At 42.9% G+C, this 12287-nt stretch overlaps 1 protein-coding gene across 1 annotated transcript in view; it reads right to left on the bottom strand.

The window, feature by feature from the left end:
* Positions 1 to 3852: 3852 nt before the first annotated feature.
* The window catches only part of RIPK4 (receptor interacting serine/threonine kinase 4), a 44119-nt gene continuing 35684 nt past the window's right edge, over positions 3853 to 12287 (bottom strand). Inside the window, exons 6-8 of the mRNA XM_082245767.1 lie at positions 7815 to 7921; positions 6388 to 6646; positions 3853 to 4793 (exon numbers count right to left, since the gene is read on the bottom strand). Coding sequence (XP_082101893.1) covers positions 3859 to 4793; positions 6388 to 6646; positions 7815 to 7921 — 1301 coding nt within the window. The 3' untranslated portion in view covers positions 3853 to 3858. The remainder of the gene's footprint in view (positions 4794 to 6387; positions 6647 to 7814; positions 7922 to 12287) is intronic.

Genomic DNA, 12287 nt, shown 5'->3' with positions numbered 1-12287 from the left:
ACACACACACATACATACACAAAAAATAAAAATGTATCCCCAAGATAACGTACATAGATTAAGGAGACACAATCATTTCAATGTGGATTTGCAATAGCAAACACACGTGTTTGGACAATCAGCTGCAGTGTGATGGATGAGTATAGGCGAGGTGCGATCAACCTGTCATTTGGGAAAAGGGAGTCACCAGGCTCCACCAATACAGCCCAACAAGGTGGATTTTATTAACTAGTTCACTGCAAGACTTAATGCTTGCACAGGGCCCAGTGTCTGGCTATGGCCATACTGAAAATTTACCAGCATGCTCTGCTCATTAGCTCTACCATGATTCAGTACTTGCCAATATAAAGCATGGTTTCTGAATACATGAAAGCCAACTATTTAGATTTTGCTAGTATTGTATTTCTTTCAAGGTCTTCAATGGAGAGATGACTCCACAGCGGTTTGTAACGACCAATTAGGAAGGGGCTGGACACAAAGAGGTCTATCTTTCGGAGCTTATAGAACAAGTTCACCTTTTCTATAAATAAATGCACATTTATTGCAGCAGGTTAAAAAAAATGTGCATTTCTTATTTTTTTGCTGCAGGAGCCTGGAAAGCATTGCACCATGCAGGTCTCCTGCACCCTGTCAGTGTATCGGCTTACCCATACATCCCATATGGGTATGCCAATACCCAGTGAGGTGCTGTGGTGCAGGCAGCGGGCAGTTGCTGCAGCATTGGGAACATGTTACATATTCCATCCTAAAATCGGGCGGAACATATACCATGTCCCGAAAGGTGAGCTTATCCTTTAAAAAGAAAGCATTAGATCTGCCCCTAAAAGGGCAAAGCATCAGGTTCTTTCTAAGGCCCCTTTCACACTTATGTGACGCGATTTTGACAGCAATGGCTATGGCTCAAAACGCAATCAAATCGTGGCAAAGTAGTGCAGGAACTACTTTGAAGTCGGTGCAACTTCAAAAACGCACTGATATGAATGGGGCTCATTGAAAATAATGGAAAACGACTTGACATGCGATTTTGCGGTCCAAAATCGCGGGACAAGTCACACTAGTGTGAAAGGGGCCTAAAAGTGCATGTAGAGCTCCACTCACACTTGGACATCAAAGTTGCGTGACAAGTCGTTCCCCATGTATTCCAATGATAACCATTCATTTTTTCGCGACTTAAAGTTACAGCAACTTCAAAAGTAGTTCATGTACTACTGGAGTCAGACTTTCATGCAACTTTAGGGCCATAGACTTCTATGTTAACCCTCAGAAGTTGCATCAAAGTCCTACCTGAATGTTATACAATGCAACTTTTGTGCAACAGTTGTCCATTATCACTGCTCAAAGCCAAAGTGGTATCCAAGTTGCACCCATCCAAAGTTGCGTCAAAGTTCCACTCCAAAGTCAGCGCAACTTTAGAGTCGTACAAGTGTGAATGAAGCCTAAATCTATTTTTTAGTAAGTTTAACAATAAGTATCACTGTATAATATTTTTTTAAGCTAATCCATCACAAAAATTCCATCCTGGAGAGCCAACCAACACTTACTGCTGCAGGGTGACAACGCTAAGCCACTACCTTGCAATCTGCAGCAGTGTTGTCAGCCTGCTGTGTGAGCTTCCTCGGTTGGCTGCCTATTAGGAAAAGTGATTATGTGCTGCCCCCTCTCCCCAGCAGCACTTACCTATATCCCCCCCCCCCCCCTGCTCTGTCTAGCTAAAGTGAAGAAAATACCCAGTACGTGTGGGTATGGGGGAGCATGCGACTCATTTATTATGACAGCACTGGGTCAAGAAGAACCAGTTGTATATAGCCTTATGCAAGTAATAACTTCAGGGATTTGTAGTTTGAGCAATGCAGCTTCTCCTGCTCCCAGTAGCTGAACAAATCAGAGGGAGAGCAAAGGAAAAAAAAAGGTAAATATATGTGCTGCTGAGAGCGAAAGAGGGGGGTTAAAATGAACCTGTTTATTTTTGCCCTGCATGGACAAATCACAGGTTCACTATAACTTTGTACCCTACAGTACCGATGCCATCACTCGGCTTTGTAATGGCTGCAGCCTTGGCATAAAACTGGTATGCCAATAGAAAACTCATCCCTTGGAGTGCCTGAGACCTACTGATTTGGTTTCCAGTTTAACAAACTTGCCCATTAACAATGATGATCATTAAATGGTCAGCCTTTAAAAGCACAATTCACTCTCTAAAATTTGCACAAATGCAAATTGCACTTGCAACATTGAGGAAGCAAGGAGGGCCACGTCATCTCACTGCATCCAAAGAGAAAAAAAAACACACATGGTAGAGCAGCAAAGGAGAAAACATTCCTTGTAACAGCTAAAACAGATAAGCAAACTGTAATGGATCATTTGATTCCCAGTATTGTCAGTGATTGCACAGGACTGAGTCAACCACATGTAACCCAATACGTATTTGGGTGATGTGCGGACGGAATCTGTAAAGACAACTCAGCTACCAGTTCCAAAATTTAGACATCCTATTCTTTTAAATTTTGCCTCTAAGGCAGTGATTTGCAACAGCTGGAGGGCCACAGTTTGCATAACTACAAGTCCCATCATGCCGCGGAGTCCAAAAAAGCAAGGGGATTTCCAGTCACTACTTACCAACCAGCCAGCGACCAACCGAATTAACCTAACAGTATGCGTTAAAAAAACGGGGGTTTAGTTGCACACATTTGCAAATACATGCGTAAGCTGCAGGCCACGGCAAGGCACCCTGGATATCTGCGGACCCTAACGCCACAGTGAGAGCACATGCATTCTGATGGATAGTCGGAGGACAGGTGACTGGAGGGAGCCCACCCCTCCTTAAAAGGCGCTCTGCCTCTGAGTGTCATGCTTGTGGCTGTCAGGCTTGCTATGCCTCATGGGACTTTTAGTTCTGCAAAAGCTGGAGGGCCACAGTTTGCATATCCCTGCTCTAAGGCAACTGTAATGCATGCAGACATCAGGCTCATTCCACATAGCTTTAAAACAAGGATACAAATCTGTTTTAAAGGTTATTTTAAAAAGAGATATATATATATAGATATAATCCTAATCCTGCAAACTGTGCGGATTGAGCCTTACCGGCAAGCCACAAGGTAGACAAGAACATGGCTTGGTCAACATGCACTCTTAAAATTCTGCCGTTGAGCCAATTGCCCCCGTCTATGAAAGGAGCCCCGATTTTTTAAATAAATGCTATCGGGAGCATTACTTCACTTTGCACACTGCCAATTGCCTTCTAAAAATGCTGTGTCCCCAAGTATAACATTTCCTAGCCATTTCAGTACTAGATTAACCAAAAAAACTTCAGTTTGTTAAAAAAAAAAAAAAAATTGTACATTTTAAGATAAAAAATAAAAAAACATAATAAGTGGTCATTGACCATACATGTGTACATGATTAACATTTTTTTTGTTCATGTTTCCTCGCCAAGCTTCATTAGATGAGACATGAGCGTGCAACAAGTTTTAAGGACAACTAGTCCACAGATGACCAATGCAGAAATGTTTCTCGAGAATGAAATATCATCCAAGAACGGACATGAATAAAGCAAAAAATTAAAGTCAAGGAAGTTATTTTTCGTTTCCTTTTGGTTTGTTTCCTCTTCTCGATGAATTAAAGATGCAACAAAATCCACAATTATACTATAAAATTGTCAAATTGTCATTTTTAACTTGGCTTTCTATAGGAAAGGTAGGTCAAAAGATCACTACTAAAGGCTTGCTTGGACGTTTATCAATGTTTGTGTTGCACAGGAGTAACATCCATGCAAATCAGAAGCATGTGCTTATGCTTGCAAGCCAAATCAGGATCTTGCCAAGGTTCAAAACAATGCCAGCGTTTTTAAAAAACAAATCCTTATATGTTTTCCACAAATACAATGGATTCCTCCTCATATTTGATATTTGATTTTTCATCCATGATAAGTTTAACGGCGGAATAATGGCGGTGATGACCGGCTAAATCAAGAGCAGTGTAGCCTTCTATAGTGGTAGCGTTGATGTTGGCACCATGGTGGATGAGAAGCCTCGCTGTGCTGGTGTGGCCAGTCTCAGCTGCGATATGTAAGGGAGTTTTTAGTTGTGCATTTGGAAGGTTCACATTGCAGCCGAGCTCAACAAGAATACGAGCCACTCGGTAATGACCTCTTTGTGCAGCTAGATGCAAAGGGGTTCTTCCATCAGAAGTCTGGGCGTTGAGGTTGGCCTTGTACTGCTTTGCAAGAAGCTTCACAATGTTGAGGTGGCCCTGCCAAGATGCGTAATGCAAGGATACCCAGTTTTCCAGTCCTTTTACGCCAACATCAGCATCTCGCCGGAGAAAGAGGCGGACGATAGTTTCTTGCCCATGTTGGCACGCAACGTGTAGGGGTGTTCGGCCTTTGCCGTCAACCTCGCTGAGTGAAGCATTTTTGTCTAGGAGGAGACGAGTTATGGACTCATCTCCATTCTGAGCTGAGAAGTGTAGAGCAGTGAACAGATCTTCATCTTTAGCATTGATATTTATCTTCTTAGAAAGAAGGAGCTCCACAATGCTTTTCAGCTTTTTCTCAGTGGCAATGTGGAGTGGGGTGGAGCCCTTTGAGTTGGTCATGTTAGGGCTGGCATTGTACAGAAGTAGTAACTTCACACACTCCTCCTGTCCATTTTCAACGGCCAAATGAAGGAGGGTAGACCTTCCATCCAAAACCAGTTCAACATCCTGAGGCTGCAGAATCTTCAGTAGCTTTGCGTTGTCTCCAGATACAATGGCATCAATCAGCTTCTTCTTCTGGATCTCTGTGGTGCTAAGATCTGTGCAGGAATAGAATGCAACAAAATGAATAACTGGAAAATTACGTAGTCCAAAATTTTAAAAAAAGTTAATAAAAAAAAAACACAAAAAAAGTACACTGTTTACAGAGAATCTTATTCCACTTGAAGGACAAAAAATGTCAAAACTCCATTTAACCACTTGCCGACCGCCACACGACTATTTACTGCGGCGGTCAGCCCCTCACAGTCAAAGCGACGTAGGACTACGTCGCTCGCCTGTGAGGCTCTAGGGAGCGGGCTCGCTCACGGACCCCCCACGCGTGTGGCCGGCGGACCCGATGTCCGCCGGGCACTCGCGATTGTCCGTTACAGCGGGAGAAAGGCAGGCAGCTAATGTACACAAAGCCGCCTGTCATTCTCCCCTGTGTAAGAATGGAGATCATACGGTTCTGCTATGTAGGACCGTTGATCTCTGTTCTTACACATCAAGCCGCATCCAATCACAGTTAGAAGCACGCCCCTAGGGACACACTTAACCCCTCCCTCTCAAAAAAAAGTTAACCCCTTCACTGCCAGTGTAATTTTTACAGTAACAGTGCATATGTATAGCAGTGATTACTGTAGAAATGTCACTGGTAACCCCAAAAGTGTCAAAAATGTCAGTCAAGGGTCCGATCTGTCCACCGCAGTCCCGCAAAAAAAAGGATATAAAATTATATATATATATATATATATATATATATATATATATATATATATATATATATATATATATATATATATATATATATATATATATATATATATATATATATATATATATATATACATACATACATACATACACACATTAAAATACCTTTAAAGTACTTAACATATTTGGGTACAAACACTAGGCATATGTATGAAGAATATCCTCTTGTAATTCCCCTACATGCAGCACAAAGACTGGGACTGGCAGCACTCTCAGCCAATTAAGGTGCTGTTGCTTGCAATGTGCTGGTCAGCCTAAAGATAGCCATACACAAACAAGGTAGATGTAGTGTAGGAGCATTTTTTTCTCTGTTGGGGACCATTAAAAATGAATGTGCACAATGAAGCATGTTGTAGCACAGGAGCATTGCAATATAGGATGAACGTGCCCTTCAGCACTTTGTTTTTTTTTGCACAGAAGTAGATTGCACTAGGCAGCCCATTCGTTATGAATGGGCTGTCATACCACCTCAACACCTGATAAAATAGGTCCTGCACCATTTTAAAAAATGTGGTGCATCCTTGCATTTCTGTATACTGCAGCACAGGAGTGCTAAACATGTTCATTGGGTTTCAAATAAGAATGCATTACAATGTGCATGTACAGTGCATTGATGTGGGTTTTCCAACTGTGGAAAGGCCATGCCTCAATAGAAGCTACTGGACCAAAAAACAGGGGGCTCTGGTTTTCAGCAGTCAAATTTAGGCCTTTGATTTCAGACCCCACAAAAAAAATGGAAAAAAAAAAAAAAGAAAAAAAAAGGAGAAAGTGCTCTACAAAGGAAAGGGATTATTTCTATGTTACGTCAACAGTGGCTTTACGAATACAACTGGGTGCCATCAAAGCAATTAGAAAACTTCCCTTCAGACGACAATTTACCTGTTACGGAACCCTCTCTTTCGAAGGACAGGGAGAGAGAGCCTCTGGAGGAAAAAGCAGAGTCAATGGAGGAAATTCCGGATAGGCGCTTGTCGCTGGTTCCCAGATGAGGATCGGACTCGCTGTGACAAAGGCTCTCAGGTCCTTCCATGGTCTGGGAGATCCCAGAATCCAGTTGGGAGAGCAGCTCAGAGAGGCTGTAGTCTTTATCAAACACTGGAGTAGGACTTTTCTTGGGTTCGGATTGGCAGGCCACATCCTGCAAAAAAAAAAAAAAAAAACCATAAGATCTAAAGAAATCAAAGCATCAGAGGTTCTGCAGGTCTTTGTTTTTCTCTATGTCCTTATTTACAGGCAGTGTTAATTTTGCCAGCAAATTTCGATTTAGTTTTAGTTCTAGTCTTTTGACTAAAATGCTATTTTAGTTTTAGTCGTATTTTAGTCATCTGAAGTGTTTTAGTTTTAGTCGTATTTTAGTCGACTAAAATTGTGTTAATTTAGTCGACGAAAACATTTTAGTTGACAAAATTAAACACTGTTTACAGAACAGGAAATGATGGGAACGTTTTCCAGTGGGGGGGGGGGGGGGGGACACAGAATTTATTCAGTAGAGTGGGGGGAAGAATTGGAAATTCTAGAAGTGTTTTTACAGTTGGGTGTGCCTTCCCTTTCCAATGACAACTACACCTCCAATTTCTTGTAAAAACACCACAGACCAGAAATGAGGGAAAATGTCTCCCCAGTGGGGGGGGGGGGGGTCACACAAAGAAACCTAGACATATTGAAAATGTTAACATTTTCCACTCTTTATAAAGCAGGGATCCTCAAACTACTGCCCTCCAGCTGTTGAGGAACTACATATCCCATGAGGCATTGTAAAACTCTGACATACACAGACATGACTAGGCATGATGGGACTTGTAGTTCCTGAACTGGAGGGCCACAGTTTGAAGACCCTTGCTTTAAACCAGGCATGTCCAACCTGCGGCCTGGAACAGCAGGCAATGCGGCCCACTGGCCCCTGACAATTTTTTTTTTTTTTTTGCTGGGAGGAAGGAAATCGAGTCGGGTGCATGGCCACAGAGGCAGCCTCGGAGGGGGTCATCCACTAGTTGTGTTAAATTAGTGCGGGGGGGGGGGGGGGGTACGGCAGCACGGGAAGGGCGCGGCAGCGTTTTATTACTTATATACCTTAACTAATAGTATATATTTTATATGCGGCCCGAGAAAATTTCTCTACACTCAATGTGGCCCAGAGAAGCCAAAAGGTTGGACATCCATGCTTTAAAGCGAAGGGACATTTCCTAGAACCAGCGTTTCCAGGGATCAATGGAAACGCAGGACCCTCTATGACAACTGGCACCCATTCATTTGTAATGCATAAATCACATCAGTTCCTAAAAAGAATGTTCATGGATGTGAAGTACCTCAGGCTTTGTGTCTTGGGGGGCTTCTGCCAGGTTCTCTACACTTGACATGGAGCCGGTTTCGTCCTCATGCTTTGTACACAGCAGCTCTGTCTCAGAGGTAATCTCTGATGGGGGGAAAAAAAAAGCACAGGGTTACAGAAAAGCAAAGAAATGCAAGTAATGTGATATTAAATATCTTGTCTATCCAAAATGGTTATTGGCCAAAGTCGGTTGGAAGAGGACTAGAGATTGCGGTGTGTTTAGCAAAATCATTATGGCGTGAGGCTGACCAACACTTTAGCTGAGAACAGCAACTCATTCACTGTGCTGTACGACAACACTGAAAGAACAGCATGCATTCACAATGAGCAAATACGGCTGTCCATTTCTATACAAATTGGTATGACTTCAAACCACTGAATGACCCAAGCGCTCACTCCAATGGGAATATTAGGTGTGCTGCCCTCCTCAGATGGGAAAACTCCAAAGACTATAAATGTAGAATAGAAAGGAGGCGCAAGCACCTAGTGACTTACCCTTGGACACCTTTAACATTTTTATTAAAATACCGAAAACATATTAACAAACATGGAAGAGCCAAAATCGCATAAAATGAGTCCACCTCGATGTGGAAAGGACATGTCCCTATAGTAGGACTGGTGACGCATTTCGGGAGACACGCTCCCTTCCCCAGAGCTCTGAGGAAGGGAGCGTACCTCCCGAAACACGTCAGCGGTCCTACTATAGGGACATGTCCTTTCCACATTGAGGTGGACTCATTTTATGCGATTATGGCTCTTCATGTATGCGAGTATGTTTTTGGCATTTTAATAAAAATTAAAAAAAAAGGTGTCCAAGGGTAATGCACTAGGTCAGTGATGGTGAACCTTGGCACCCCAGATGTTTTGGAACTACATTTTCCATGATGCTCAACTTCACTGCAGAGTGCATGAGCATCATGGGAAATGTAGTTCAAAAACATCTGGGGTGCCAAGGTTCACCATCACTGCACTAGGTGCTTGCGCCTCCTTTCTTTTCTACATATTGGTATGAACTATATCTAGAAGCAAGGATTTTTTTAAAACATTGTAAAAAAAGAAAAAAGAAAAAACGATCAATGTTTTTTAAAGTGCAAATGGACATAGACTATGGACATTAAATTATTTGCATATTATGAATCGGCTGAAATTCAAACCATGGGTTGCCCTGTTGGCACCACCCGGCTCAACAAGTCAATTTCAATTAAAAATACATGTCGCTTGGTTCATAGCTGCACCGGCTTTAGATATACATGTTCAGAGTTTGCTCCCCCAATTTTTTGCTTGTTTATTATGTATTCAGTCTGACCAGACTTCTGAGGTTGGGCACCCCACCCCCACACACACCTGTACTCCATCAGTGTCCACCATCAAGTAGATATAGGAGAAGTCCCTTATAGTGCATTAGCACATCCATCCCAGCAAGGAGTGTTGTCTCCAAGGGTTAGAGGCTGGATTCACCCCTTTTTTATGGATAGTGTAGGACCCACTGATAATGGGGTACTTTGACGTAGTGGTGGGCTTGAGCACCATATGGCCATATGGTGGGACCAAATCCCCATTTTTATTTATGGATGGTCTCCATATTTGATAGTCATTTCTTTTGCATGTGTGCGCTATTCTTTTTTATATATACACGTCGCTTGGTTCATAGCTGCACCGGCTTTAGATATACATGTTCAGGGTTTGCTCCCCCAATTTTTTGCAAGTCAATTTCAAATCAACTGAGTTGGGTGAAAAGTTGTCAGATTACCAGCCTATAAAGATGAAGTCATTGTTTGGGTATTCAGACAGCCAGGGGTGATGTGACTGTCTGAATACAAGAGATGGCAAGGGAGATCCCACCATCCATGCTCATGAGAATTGAGGGAATACTCATTCATCCTGCAGGGCTGTACAAGAAAAATCAGAGTATTAGCTTCAGAGACTAAAAACAGTGCAGCTAACTGGTTTATCTCCGCAATGATTCAGCTAGAATGCCAATTGCATCACATTTGCCTTCTCCTTCTGAACAATCTGTATAATACTGAGATAAAGTCATACAAATCTAAACTGCATCACAGCAAAAAATTATCTTCTGGTGAAGATTAGATTATCAACTCTAAATGTGTGCTGGTAAAAGTGTCCCTTTAAATGAACGATTGCGCCACGGGTTCTCTGCATGCTCAGGCGCGATCTGTCAGGACTTGCAGGTAGTGGGTCGGCCACATTCCTGAGTGTAATACTCAGCTGTACTGTGGGAGGCCTCAGCACGTCTAGATGAAAACATTTCTCACACACAAAATGCTGCAAGCTCGGCCCACTCCCTGCCATATGCCTGGCCAGCAAGATGTTTACACTATTATTCTACTTTTTAAAAGTGTGGAATTATGGAAATCGTGCTTCCTGTGGGCATACTTTAAAGAACGACACATGACATGTCCCTACAGGGAAAAAAAAAATGAATTGCAAAATTCAGTCTCAAAGTGACCCTTTGGCTACAGTGAAAATTATTTAAGTTGTGTAAATTGCTCCCTTTTTGCTTTGTTACATGTTATGCAAGTTTTTTTTCTTCTTCTTTTAATTATTACTACCTATATTGACTTTGCATGTTCTCCCTGAGCTTGTTTAAGTTTCCTCCAGGTACTCAAGATTTTCTCCCACACTCCAAAGACATGCTGGTAGGTGAATTGGCTCCAGTCTAAAATATTTTATTATATCTTTTCATGTGACAACACTGAAGAAATGACACTTTGCTACAATGTAAAGTAGTGAGTGTACAGCTTGTATAACAGTGTAAATTTGCTGTCCCCTGAAAATAACTCAACACACAGCCATTAATGTCTAAACCGCTGGCAACAAAAGTGAGTACACCCCTAAGTGAAAAAGTCCAATTTGAGCCCAAAGTGTCAATATTTTTGTGGCCACCATTATTTTCCAGCACTGCCTTAACCCTCTTAGGCATGGAGTTCACCAGAACTTCACAGGGTGCCACTGGAGTCCTCTTCCACTCCTCCATTGCGACATCATGGAGCTGGTGGATGTCAGAGACCTTGCGCTCCTCCGCCTTCTGTTTGAGGATGCCCCACAGATGCTCAATAGGGTTTAGGTCTGGAGACATGCTTGGCCAGTCCATCACCTTTACCCTCAGCTTCTTTAGCAAGGCAGTGGTCGTCTTGGAGGTGTGTTTGGGGTCATTATGTTGGAATTCTGCCCTGTGGCCCAGTCTCCGAATGGAGGGGATCATGCTCTGCTTCAGTATGTCAAAGTACATGTTGGCATTCATGGTTTCCTCAATGAACTGTAGCTCCCCAGTCTGGCAGCACTCATGGAGCCCCAGACCATGACACTCCCACCACCATGCTTGACTGTAGGCAAGACACACTTGTCTTTGTATTCCTCACCTGGTTACCGCGACACACGCTTGACACTCTCTGAACCAAATAAGTTTATCTTGGTCTCATCAGACCACAGGACATGGTTTCAGTAATCCATGTCCTTAATCTGCTTGTCTTCAAACGGTTTGCGGTTTTTTTCTGTGCATCGTCTTTAGAAGAGGTTTCCTTCTGGGACTACAGCCATGCAGACCAGTTTGATGCAGTGTGCAGCGTATGGTCTGAGCACTGACAGGCTGACCCCCCCACCCCTTCAACCTCTGCAGCACTCATATGTCTATAACCTCTGGATATGACACTGAGCACATGCACTCAACTTCTTTGGTTGACCATGGCGAGGCCTGTTCTGAGTGGAGCCTGTCCTTTTAAACCGCTGTATGGTCTTGGCCACCGTGCTGCAGCTCAGTTTCAGGGTCTTGGCAATCTTCTTATAGCCTAGGCCATCTTTATGTAGAGCAACAATTCTTCTTTTCAGATCCTCAGAGAGTGCTTTGCCATGAGGTGCCATGTTGAACTTCCAGTGACCAGTATGAGAGAGAGAGCGACAACACCAAATTAAACACTGCTCCCCATTCACACCTGAGACCTTGCAACACTAACGAGTCACATGACACCGGGGAGGAAAAATGCTAAATGGGCTCAATTTTGATATTTTCACTTAGGGGTGTGCTCACTTTTGTTGCCAATGGTTTACACATTAATGACTGTGTGTTGAGTTATTTTGAGTGGACAGCAAATTTACACTGTTATACAAGCGGTACATTCACTACTAAACTAAGGAAGGTAGGTATGGACCATAAGGTGAGTACCTGGATAGAGAACTGGCTCCAGGGGAGAGTGCAGAGGGTGGTGATTAATGGGGAGTACTCGGATTGGGCGGGTGTGGAAAGTGGGGTCCCCCAGGGTTCTGTCCTGGGACCAATCCTGTTTAATTTGTTCATAAATGATCTAGAGGAGGGGATATCGAGTACAATCTCAGTATTTGCAGATGATACTAAACTAGGCATGCCAATATCTTCTATGCAGGATGTGGAAACCTTGCAAGAAGACCTGAACAAAATAACGGGGTGGGCAACTAC

Source organism: Pelophylax lessonae (assembly GCF_965119305.1).
Source record: "Pelophylax lessonae genome assembly, chromosome: 2".
Taxonomy (NCBI): domain Eukaryota; kingdom Metazoa; phylum Chordata; class Amphibia; order Anura; family Ranidae; genus Pelophylax; species Pelophylax lessonae.
Note: the sequence above shows the minus strand (reverse complement) of the source record. Positions and strands in the feature narration are given on the sequence as shown.